Here is a 12,608-nt window from a genome sequence, read left to right as displayed (position 1 = left end):
ACGATAATGTAGTTTATGATCAGCATGAAAAAACAGGGAGCAGATGGTGATGGTGATGACATCACTGACCTCATCACAGACGTGGAGGGCGAAGAACAGCACCAGCATCCCAGTGGAAGGGTAACGTCCGTGGTGACGCGTCCATCGGTCGTGGATGTATTTAAAGAAGGCGGGGTTGAAGATCTGCACCTGGTTGGAAGAACGGAACTTTAACTTTCCTGTCGATCTCAGTGGGAATGTTCGTTGACGATCTTTAATACAGAAACACCATCCGTCTGACGTCACATGGGGGAGTTTCTTAGTGTTTAGACACGATCACTCACCACTCTTCCACAGTGCCCCCCCCCAAAAAAAAGTTACAAATGGCTTCAAATCAATGTTTTAATCTCGCAGGATTAGCGCGTCTTGGTTTATTCTCATGGATTACAGACTCTGCAGAAGATGATTTAAGACAAAGGGCTGGATTATAATCTAACTGTAATCCATCAACAATACAGTGGTGGTGGTGGGGGGGGTGTATCAAAAGAGGGGATGTGTGTGTGTGTGTGTGTGTCTGGTGGGGCTGTACACGTGGGGACATTTTGCTGAGTAAGGTTTAGTTTGGAGTCAGCGTTAGAGCTACAGAGTATGGATTAGAATAAGACGTATATTTCTTATAGTTATGTAAGATCTTGAGACTGTATTATATCGATGTGAAGTGCTCTCAGATCCCCAAAGTGTGTGTGTGTGTGTGTGTGCGCAGTATTTCTTGAAAACACAGACCTTGTCCTTATCCACTCGCAGGAACTGCTTGACTGGGGCGTAGGTACTGACGGAGAGAAAAGAGTGTGTGTGAGACGCAGATTATGAAACATTTTCCATCAGCACAGAATGATTGGTGCAGCAGTGAATTGCAGATGATTGACAGCTGATAGATTGTTCCGTCCCAGTGATTCTCTGGCTGCTCACGACATCCCTGTGTGTGATGTTGAAGTGCAGAGCAAGAAATGAACTTTTTAAAACGGTTTTATATTTAAACTGTGGGTTTTTTGAGTTACTTTGGCTTTTCCGACATCTTAATGGTGAACAGTTGGCTATTAGGTTAAGTTTTTCTACAATCTTTCAATTTTAACGAAATATTCTCTCTGTTTAATCGAGTCAAATCCACGGTTTCGTGTTTTCATGCCCCTTAAGATCCTTCACCGTCTTTTCTGTCTTCTTACAATCGAATCTGGCCGGTGGACAGAGCGCTGGTGATCCAGACCAGGTCCAGTGTTTTGAAGGGAACCAGGACAAAGCTGACGTTAGCAGCCAGGTTTTTGGCACTTTCTGGGTACATGAAGTGATGAGTGGTGAGGCTGCCAGCGTCTTCTTCATACCCCACTGTCGGGGCCAAATTAATCCTGAGAGAGAGAGAGTGGGAGAGAGAGAGAGAGAGAGAGAGAGAGATCATCAACATGACACATCATTCTTTCTCCGTCTTCAGGCCCAACCAGCTGTCCATTTTTATGCCCTGCCATGGAGCAAATCTCTCCCCACCGTATCTTATCTATCGCGGCCGTGACCACAGCAACAGCTCTGGCCTCGATAGAAGAACGATCTTCTATTTTTCATAAACCCCTCTGTATCGACAGACTGTCGCAGGTAGACCTGGTCCCAAGTGGATTCAAGATAAATTGGAAAATAATCTGACAGAAATCTCTCTACCTGCCTCCCAGGAATCCCTGAGTTTTCCATTTCACTTTCAGACCCAGGGAACATTTTCACTCACTGCATACTTTTATGAAAGGCTCTCAAAATCACTCAGAGTATCCTGTGTGATCGGAATATGTCAGGATCATCTTCATGTTTTTATTTTTTCCAGTGCAGTATCCCGTATCAGGGAATCTGTATTCAGGAAAACAGGACAGGAACTGAAGGAAAGTACTAGAACTGTTTCTCAGCCCTTGAAATGGTTGAATCTTTGGCTGTACATCAGGAGCAGAGCAGTAGGTGGAGTATTACAGTTGTGGAGCACGTACTTTTGTTTTGAGGACGCAGGAAGAAACTGTCCGGGATGTCTGACAATATCAACCGACTGAAATATCGATAAGAATCGTTAACAGATTTTTTTCCATAATGATATAATGTATATAAACCAAGAGATTTGCACTATATATTTATACAAAGGTATATGTTTTAATGTAAAATAAAATAAAGACAAAGGCATATGTTTTAATGTAAAATAAAATAAAGATTTTTTGTCATCATTCTATTAACTTTTATTTCATGTATTTATGATGTCAATGTCATGAAGGTTTAATAATCCTCTGGTTTAATGACTGCTGGATGTACAAATGTATACTTTCACGTACAGACGTGGATGATAAACCCTCTGTGATCGTCACTGCCACACATGGATTTACAAAATCCATAAGCTTCATTCCCAATCCGGATGACCTTTAGATATAAATATAGCATCAGACGAACGTCTCAGCTTCTGCTTCTTTCTTCCGCAATTTCCCTCCTGGATTAATAAATAAAGTCCTTCGTCGTCTATCTTAAACCTTCATCTCCCCCTCACTCGCAAACTCGGCGATAACTTTAACGACGCAGGCGACGGGTGATAAAGTCCTGGCGTGAACTCTTCACCCCGTCCTCCTTAGCTCCTTCATCTCCTCATGTCCTCCTCCCTTTGTCTCCTCGCCTCAGCCTTCATCTTGGCATTGAGTGTCTCCTCCATCCTTTGATCCTTCTAATGCAGCTTTCATCCACTCCACCTTCCTGCCCCGTCTGCCCCCCCTCCGACCCCCGTCAGCTCTTACCTCATGATGTAGTTGTGTCCGTCGATAGTTTCGCCGTATCCCGCTCCCCGGAGGTTTCCAGAGTTTCCCACCACTGCGCAGCGCAGGCAGCGTCCTGGATCCCACGATCCATACGGCGACCTTCCTGGAATCACCTGAAATGTATATCCATGAAAAAAAAAAAAATCATTAAAGGGGTAGAATTGCATCGGGTAGGGAGTCAGGCAACAGTGAAAGGATTTCAAGTATGTTTATAAATGTTTGGTTGGACAAATGGACAGGTCATGGGTCCTGTGTGTTGATTCAGACTGGGATCTGGTCCAGTCTTGGCTGACTATGGTCCAGGTGTTTTTGTTTAACCAGAAAAAATAAGTGTTCTGAGTTCAGGAGCTTTCAGAGGACAGGGATCAGGCTTTGACGAGCATCTTTGGGTTTATTCTTGCTCAGGGACACATCGGCATGGAGCTGGAAGTAAACCGATTTTTTAATAATATCCACTGCCTGATTGCCCCAAAATTTGCATAATTATGTAATATCTGTGAGAATCGTTATCGATTTTTTCGATAATGAAAACCTGATAACGCAATGCCTGGGTTTTTTGCCAAATATGCTCTAATCACTGGTGAGGTCCTGAGATTTTTGTCGCAGTTTTGGGGGTGTTTGGACAATATCAGCACAAGTCAGCAGCTGGTTCCAAGTAACGTGTGGTACCGCATGTGAACCGACTGGATTTGGGAAATTTAAAAAGACACAGCAGTGAACAAATAATATCTGTGTCTGCAGCTGGGAGCAGGTAGGAAACACACGTCCTGCTCTCAGCACTGGGATGTATTCATGCTTCATGAGACATCCCATGAAAAAGTCATGAGCACCTTTGGCTCCTCTGGGAGGGGGTGGGAGGTGAGAGCAGAGTGGGGAGGGAGGGAGGAAGCGTAGAGCGCAAATAAAAAAACAAAAACATATTTCATATACAGATACATTAAAAGGCAAATGAGGCGGTGCTGGGAGAAGCTGGTGTCCCCCCCTTCACCTCAACCCCCCTCCCCCGCCTCTGCCCAGGAGTGTAGGGTAATGAGTGGGATGCTTCCGACGCAGGGCAGCGATGGAAAGATGAATTAATAATATAAAGTACCTGGAAGAGTCTCAGCAGCACCTGCTGGATGCTGTGGGGTTTAAACTGGGGCTGGAGCATCTAGAGGGAGGTAGAGAGAGGGAGGGAGGGAGGAGAGGGAGAGGGGGAAGAAATAAAGTGTGGTTAGAACAAGATGTTTCTTCTCTGCAGACAAATTGGACCTGACAACAGACTTTAAATTTTGTTATTATTCCGTGAGCCCGTAGACCTGTGTGTGTGTGTGTGCATGCATTTGCCTGTATATTCATGTGCAAATGGGCAGGTGTGTGTGTGTGTGTGTTTACAGTCATGTGTCAGACTGGTGGGACGCAGTCAGTCTGTTTTTAGCTGTGGTCAGAGGAGCCTCAAACAAAAGCCTGATTTAAAAAAAAACAACAAAAAAACAATGAAGGCAGTGTGAAGTACAAGAAGAAAATAGACAGAAAAGAAGAATTCCTGCTCGGGAGTTTATCTTTGTTGAAATGTGCATGGTTGTTTACACATCAACTCAAGTAAGGTCCAAACAGGTTTTTTGTCCCAGGGCTGAGGGTTCCTGCTGCTGATTTAAGTATTTGTCGACAGCAAATACTGACACCGGTGGTTGTTACGCTTCATGTGACGGAGGCACAACAGACGTTTCTTTTTATTTGTTATCTGCCCTGGAACTACAGAGGGGGGAGGGGTACTTTAATTCCAGAGTTATAGATTCTTCTTCGACCGATATCCCTAGTTTCTACTACAGTATTTCATGGTAATAAAGTGGCATCAAACATGAGCGACCTCTGTTATGACATCATTATATTCTGTGCCTGTCATCCACCATTTGACTTGTACTCAAACTCGCACAGTCAGTGGAAAAACACTGACACGACCAGCCTGACCTTTGAGTGCTTGTCTGTGTTGGGAGATGTTGCTCATTATCTGTTCTCTGTTTCTTGACCTTGACAACTGCATGAATTTACCCCTGTTTTTGAGTTTCTGTCCAGATAATCTCACCCAGCAACTATAAATGTAACTTGCACTCGCTTGCAATGTGCGCTCTCGTACAGACGAGCCTTTTCGTTGCTACAACCGGAGGTTTGGCCACAGTGGCGCCAAAGGTCCCGAGATTTGAACAGGAACTGACAAGGATGGACGGGAAGTGAACATATCAGAGGGACAGAGCAGGAGGCGAAGCACCGGGGGGAAAACCGGGGCAGATGATTGGATGTGACTCCCCCTGAAGGCAGAGCAACTCAAACAAGAAGAACTGTATTTTCATATTATTCCTGAAAAAACCAACATGAGGTTCCACGCACTCCCCAGGGCCTTCAATCTGGCTGACGGGTCAACAGTAGATGACAGCTAACAAGGTGAACAGCGTCTGATCCTGATGTGCCATCCTTGAAATAATGTCTCCGTCAAACCCAGAGTTTTTTTTCTCTAAACTGTCCGTCAACATCAGCTCAGAAAAGAAGTTTGTGTTTCGCTCAGAGGGAAAACAAATATGACAGCAGGGAAGGAAACATGGGAAACAGGGAAGGAGGAGTGAAGAGAAAAAAAAAAGTTAATGTAAAGTAGACTGACAAGAATGATCTGGAATCTGGAGGAGTGAAGAGGAAAAAAAATGTTAATGTAAAGTAGACTGACAAGAATGTGAAGAAACAAATGACGGTGGGAATTTAAATTCCTACAGGCATTATTTTTTTACCCTGTACGCAAATGGGAAAAAATTGGAATTGCAAACTTTGCGACTTCATGACTGTCAACAAATGTTTTTAAGAACATTTAAGCAATCTTTTAGTTATTTGAGAGCTGATGTTTTACGGAGTTAAATTAATATAATTATTGAATTGTACGAAAAAATAAATAATGGATAAGAGAAAAATGAAATGAACCAGCCCCATGAATATTTGAATCATAATATTCGTCATTTCCTGAGGAGAATATTTCAAGTGTCACGTCCCTGAGCGTCAGACTCGGTGAGAGCAGCTGACGGAGAACCTGTAAAGCTGTCGTTTCTCTGGATTGACGGTTGTCGTCTTCTCAGAGGCAGCAGCTGCTGCGACTCCACAAGTTCACTTCACAGTCAGGAGTAAAAATATACTGCACCTCTGTGTTTCTGCTTTGTCTGTTCATTTTAATGTGCAGCGCGGTGTCTCTGCCCCGGGCGACAGCTGTGGCCACAGGCTGTGTGTTTCTGGAGCCGGTGGTTGGTCGGTCTCCACCAGGCAGCTGGATGTGACACCGCAAAAAATGCCTCAGGGGGGGATTTCATCCAATTTGCCCCAGATATCACCCGAAAAATTCATGTCTTGACATTGAGGTCAGAGAACAAAATCCAACCCCCCCCACCCCCGGTTCTCCCCAGTTCCAGTCGACAATTCCATAAATAACGGGAACATTTTCATTGACAGCAGCCGGGAAGAAAGTGGTCAAACTTCATGCAACCTGACTTTTTCCTGGAGGCACGAAACTAGTGCAGTGCGTGATGATTTTTTTCTTCTTTTTTTTTTTTTGATGTTGAACCTGAACTGGTGGAGGAGGAGACGAAAAAAGAAGCAGCAGCAGCAGCTTCCAAAACAAAGCTGTTGAATTAAAACCAAGCCTTTTCTAAATTCAGTCGCTGCCAAAACAAGCAGATATGTTATATTCATGTGATGAGAGGCAGAAGCAGCTGCGTATTCATGAAAAAAGCCCCTCCCACAGTGGAAACGCACACACACAACTGTTTTCAACAACTTCTGACGATGCTGTTCTTTTATAATAGTCAGTTAAAAATGTTTAAACCTCTGCCACCCCCGCCCCAACAGCTGAGATAAAAAAAACCCTCAAAATAGTCCTTTTTTAATTTAACAGTCATATTAGGAGAGGTAATTATAACCATTGTAGTTTTTGCAGCCAATCGTTAACAAGATCCATTGACATACTGTACTTCTGTAAATTTAATTAATTTGATTGGTTATTGTTAGAGTATTTTTTAAGCATGTCTGCCTTGCCAGCAGAGGTTTGAGAGAATTTTTTTTTTCTAAATTTAATTTTGCTGAGTCTGCCCCTACAGTTCAAACAAGGTACTGGTCAGAATTTGTCTGGAGCTCATTTCATTTAAAAAAAATTGTGGTAAAATCAAATTGCGATTATTATTTTTTGTATGGATTGAATTGTATCGTTTCACTACGTCCCGGTCTATGTCTGACATACGCTGAGCTGCTGAAATGTCTGTTTAACGATGGTTTTGGACCAGAGCCTTTTCTCTGGTCCACACGTACGAGACACGTGCACACGTTCACGCACAGATTCCACAAGTACTGACAGTCAGTCATGGAGGCTGCTCTGCTGTTACGTCTCTCTCCCACCAGGCAGTCTTCGTTTCTCAGCCCTGACTTTGCTGGTTTGCATTTTTCACTGCACCGCCCCCTCCTGGAGCTCCCCTTCAGTGGTGCCTAATACCCCCTCTTTAATTTCTCATGCTCCCCTTCTTGTCTTTCTCCATGTCTTCACCCCTCAGGGACCCCCGCAGCCCCTCGCAGCTCCTTAGTACTTATTTGAGTTTGCTAAATCCCTCTCTCGGTTCCCATCGCCGACTCTAACTTTCCTCCTGTGCTTTAGCCTCTTTGCATTTCTCCTTCTGCTGCGTCTCCATTGTTTGACTCTGTCATCCCTCCATCCCCTGCTCTCCCTCTTGTCTCCCTGCAGACGCCACAGTCATTTTGGCACACGGTTGTTCAGAGGCCACTAATGATGTTTTTCGGCAGCTGCGTTGACGCTGCACTGCTTCCTCCCTGCCTCTGGGGCGTCTTCTGCCTCCTGAAGTATTTAACACGCAAGACATGATATTAAATTTTACTGAACATTTTCCACACCAGGTCGGTTGTGGGGAGTCTACCACCTGGATCCCAGGCCTAATCTCACGTATAATTCAACCTGAGCAGGGATTAGCAAATTAGCTCCCAATACCAAAGTTGGTGTAAGTGCACACGGCTGTTTGAATAAGTGACTGTTCCTGTTGGACCTGTTGGAACTGTTCGACTTAGATGTTGGCACCATGTCACTGCTGAGACTCACTGCACACTGGATTCATTTCTCAGCTTTGAAGTGCGAGCTGGGCCGTCACTTTTCATCTAAAGTTGTAATATCTGTGCAAACATGGTGTGTGTGGGGGAGGAGGAGGGGAGAGGACGAGGAGGGGGCAGACAAGGGAGGAAGGCGATCAATTTGAGCCTTTAAACCGTGCTTCCAAAGTTCTGTGCTAGCCTGAGATCACAGGGTGACTGTGATGTCAGATTTCCATTTTCCTCTTCTCGAGGCTAACGAGTCACAGAAGTGAGAGAATACGCTAGTTTGTTTACAGCTCTACTGACATCAAAACATGGTGCTTTGCCACAAAAGTAGATTAGTCTAGAGGTGAAACAATAATTCATCAATTACTTGACTATTTACTTGAGAAATGTATCATTTCTGATTATTTTGACGTACATGACGCCAGAATCGCCACGAACAACAAAGAGCATTTGTCCTACTCTGTTGCTGTTTATTTTGCTGTTAGCAAACAAGTCAAATTCGACGTAGATTTTATGTTGGCTAATGTGCTATTGTACATACATCAAAGCAGTATTGGAAAATGTATTTTCTATTTACTTGAAGATTTACGTGAATCATTAAGTAGAAATAATTTAACTATGGATGTCTGATATTAACTTTTTGTCTAATACAGTTGTTAGAGACGACTGCCCTCCTGTTAGGTGGGCTCAGTGTTCAGTTCAGACAAAGGACAAAATCATTAACTTTCCTCTAGATTAGGAAGTCCCCTCTTTACAGTCACCAAAATCTATTACCTGGATTCCAACCCAGTCAAGAAGAACAAACATTTCCTAAGAAGTAAACGATTACAATTTATAACCACGTGACCAAGAGCTCGCCGACACTTTGTTTACCCAGTAAACAAATAACTTTCCTTCGGTTTAGACACATTTTCCTACACAATTGTTTGCAGAGTGAATGTTGAGAATTTTGAGGTTGCAAAAAAAAACTATAATTTTTCCCATGAACAAGAAATCATATTTCAATTCACTGCTTCCACTCAGTGTCTTACTTTACTACCTTCACTCCTCAGACAGAAACCATAACAGAAAAAACAGCTCAGCTTTGATTGAAGGCCATGATTTCAAATATAAACAAAGTGCAAATTATTGTTAAGGTTTCTTTTTCTTCCAAAAGAAAAACACTGATTAGAAACAGCGCAGGGAAGCAAATTAAGTGAATGTAGGGTGGAGCAAGCGGGCGTGTTACTTCGCCTTTTTTGTTGACTCTCCGTCTCTCTCTCTCTCTCTCTCTCTTCTTCCAAACCACATTAGACTGAAGTCTCTCTTTCTCACCAGAAAAAATGCAAATATGTGACTGGAGAGCACTTAACTTGCCACCTCTCACTGTGAATCAGGAAACAAGCTCTTGAGGTTAAGAGCCAAACCTCACACCCTCACCCACTGATCCCCCCCCCTGCCTCCCCCCTCTCCCATTTTACATGGCCTCATAGGCAAACATTGAATCAGAAGGTCTGCGTCAGTTCTCATTGGTGCAGGTCAAACTTCTCCGTATTACTTTTTTTGTTCAGACAAAAACAGCACTTGGACTTGTATAATAAATATATTATTTAATTCTACAAAACACTCCAGCTGCTTTTTAGGCGTGCAGATTTTATAAAGTAGAACATTGAAAAGACATTTATGCTGAGAGACAGACCTCTAAAAGCTGCTCTCACAAAATAACCTTGAGAACCGGAGAAAAAAATAATAATTTCCCTTAAGTCATTTTTAGAGGGTCACAGAAAGTATTTGATCCTGTGTAAACATCAGTAAAGTTTCTACTTCTTTTTTCTTTTTCTTATTGAAAGCCTTTCTTATTGAAAGCCAGTTTTCATTGAACTCGAAAAAAAAAAACTAAAGCTATAACTCAAGCTATATTCTAAATATCTTTGATGGATTGACGCATTTTATATCCAGTAAATAATCAGTCGTCAATAATTATTTGGCCTCAGGTCAGGTCGAGGACAAGGACTTTGTTGTTCTTGTGTCTAGTCATCTTTGCATTGATATTGTTTGTGTTAACGTGTTTGAAAGTAAAATAACCTTCGGTGACCTCTCTATTGACTCAGATAAGAAGGTTATTAGATCGTTGTTGAACACTGTTAAATTATATGATGATGATAATAAACCCTGGGCTCGCACTTTCTTCAGACAACGGGCAAATGTAAAAGCAGGGGTGAGGCTCAGTGTTGTCGTGTTCTCAAGGACTTTAGAACGTACAGTGAAAGGTTCTAGTCCTGTTCACGCATTGAAATTCTAAGCCTCTGGTTTAGAATTTGTTCATCTGAGTTGTCTTTGGCACTGAATCTTTAAAGTCGATATGTCTTCCACCTCTACCCTCTCTTTTTCTTTGAGTCTATTTTCTTTCTTAATCCAATATCTGTTCACCCTGTTCTGTCCAATCATCCTGGCTACAAGTTCTTAAATACACCAGACACCAGCAGGAACGATAAACATCTGACCCTGAACTTGTTGACTTCCTCCAGTACAACGACGTAGTTAGAACGTCTTTGATGGAACAGTACCTACAGAATCAGACACAGTAAGAATGAAAGTGTCGGTACTTACCACCCACCAGTAGTAGACGTCAGGGGGCAGCTGGATGTTGTCTCTGGTCCACACGGGTGAGATGTCGGGGTCGTAGTTCTCGTCGAACCACTCAGAGACCCCGGGGTCTCCCACACAGCGGGCACAGGCACAGGTCTTCTGCTGTGGAGCGTCAGGTGGCGACAGGTGGTGGGCGCCGGCGTAGTTTGGCACCAGCTTCACTCGCCTCGACTCCTCCCACCCCGGAGGCTCCAGGTAGTTGAAGCTGACACCGCCGCGGAGTGAGACGGAGTAGAGGAGGGAGGTTAAAAACACCAGGCCCACCGAGCCCAGGAGAACCCACATTCTGCGGGAACATCTCACTCTGCCTCCCTTCTCTGGGCCCCCGCTGCCTCCTCCACTGCTGGCACCAGCTCCACCTACTGGTGCCCCAGCCAACCCTCCGCCCAGCCACGGCTTAAGCTCTGAGATTCTGGGTCCTCCTCTGGGTGGACCACCGCCCCAGGACCCCCAGCCCCAACGCCTGTCCCTGTTCAGATTGGAGGACGGGATGCGGCCCCCCCATGGCCATGCTCCCACCCCTGGGCCTGCCACTGTCCCGAGCCCACTACCACCACCACAACCGCCTCCGTCCTCTCCTTCACCTCCTAGAGACGACCCCCAGGACTCGCTCAGCGTGATGTGTCTGACCTCTGCACTTCAAGATCACTTACACACGCACACAGTCCCGGCGGCTGAAGACATTGTGTCAGGGTCGATTGGACTCACGGTCCTCACTGCCTCCAGCTGTGGTTCAGCTCTCTTTTTTTTCTTTCCTCAACAGTCTTTTTTTTGTGCTTGTCTCACACAAACACACACACACACACACACAGAAGTCTCTCTCGACTCACACTCTCACACAGGAGTCTGAGCTGAGTCACATTCAGCTGAAGCCGCTCTGCTCCCAAAGCCCGGTGCTTTTAAAGCGAAGCGATCTCTTCGTCTGCCTCCGGCACTGACTCATGGTTTTCCATCGTTCTTTCATTGGTTAAACTTTGTGACTTTCTCTGCACGCACACACACACTCACAGACACACTCACACTTCTCTTGTCCCTCCTGTCCCTTTTGTCCCTGATCGTCCGGCGTCAGTGGAATCCAGTGGATGAACACAGCAGCAGCGGCGGCTGCAGCGGCGGCGGCTGGGTGAATGCTAAGCCTCGTTCCTGGCGTCTGCTTTCTCTCTCTCTCTCTCTTGTTACACTGATGCGACGTAACCACAGAGCGCTGCCAGACTACTAGAGAAGAGCAGATAGAGGGAGGGCAGAGGGGAGGAGGAGAGGGAGGAGCAGAACAACTGAGGAGGAGGAGGAGGTTTGGCCAGAAGGGTGTTCCATCACATCTCGATCCATCCTTGGTAAAAAGATACCTCTCCTCCTGCTTTCTTCTTTCCTTGTGCTTTCTTCCTTGTCACAGCTTCACGTCTCCTGCTTTACCGCTGTCTCAACTCTCTCGCGTCTTTTTTAAAAAATCTCTTTTTAGTCCATTGTGTGTGCGTGCACTTTTCTTGCTGGAGTTTTCTTTTTTTCTCCTTTTCTGCACTTTCTTCAAACGGCAAGTTTTAAAAGTTGTGATAAAACCAAAAAACGCCTTTTGGTGAGCGATGAAATGTTAATGTAAAAAGTGTTGTTCAAATAGAATGAAGATATTTTTAACATCGTCCTCTCCACGTCTGGGCCGCCATGAAAGCTTAAACGTGACGATGAAAAATGTCCAATGATCGCGGTCGATCTTATGATATCAATCTACAGTGCCAGATGTTGACTGATGTTTGGCGATGAAAAGATTTTTATAGAGCGGATTTATTTGGACTGTAAGCTGCACAGCTGAACGTGTGGGACAGACCGATTTGGGGAGGATGTGGCGTCGATAAAATAAAACAGACAGAACCAATCAGTCCCAAATCTCATCTTCTCTTCAGCTGGATTAAACAAGACAATAGATGAAAGGGTGAGGGCTGGGGGGGGGGGCAGCATCTGTCCTGTGGCCCAGCGGGTGCACGTCGTCTATGATAAAGGGTTTGAAGTTGACGTGGGCCGCACGTCGCCCGCCGGCCCCCCGCGGCACTCATCTATTTGTGTTCCCCCGCT

General features: G+C 44.7%; 2 protein-coding genes across 2 annotated transcripts in view; one reads left to right on the top strand and one right to left on the bottom strand.

The window, feature by feature from the left end:
- sf3b3 (splicing factor 3b, subunit 3) overlaps window positions 1-12,608 on the top strand; it is a 58,577-nt gene that overhangs the window by 4,252 nt on the left and 41,717 nt on the right. The gene's annotated exons all lie outside the window — the stretch shown is intronic.
- Window positions 1-12,608, bottom strand: part of st3gal2 (ST3 beta-galactoside alpha-2,3-sialyltransferase 2) — a 16,614-nt gene that overhangs the window by 2,954 nt on the left and 1,052 nt on the right. The window contains exons 2-7 of the mRNA XM_008311076.2: window positions 10,503-11,173; window positions 3,895-3,954; window positions 2,784-2,917; window positions 1,203-1,382; window positions 763-808; window positions 70-189 (exon numbers count right to left, since the gene is read on the bottom strand). Coding sequence (XP_008309298.1) covers window positions 70-189; window positions 763-808; window positions 1,203-1,382; window positions 2,784-2,917; window positions 3,895-3,954; window positions 10,503-11,173 — 1,211 coding nt within the window. The remainder of the gene's footprint in view (window positions 1-69; window positions 190-762; window positions 809-1,202; window positions 1,383-2,783; window positions 2,918-3,894; window positions 3,955-10,502; window positions 11,174-12,608) is intronic.

This window comes from Cynoglossus semilaevis, chromosome 6 (assembly GCF_000523025.1).
Source record: "Cynoglossus semilaevis isolate Cse_v1.0 chromosome 6, Cse_v1.0, whole genome shotgun sequence".
Taxonomy (NCBI): domain Eukaryota; kingdom Metazoa; phylum Chordata; class Actinopteri; order Pleuronectiformes; family Cynoglossidae; genus Cynoglossus; species Cynoglossus semilaevis.
The sequence above is the reverse complement of the archived record's forward strand: the minus strand, read 5'-3'. Positions and strand labels throughout refer to the sequence as shown.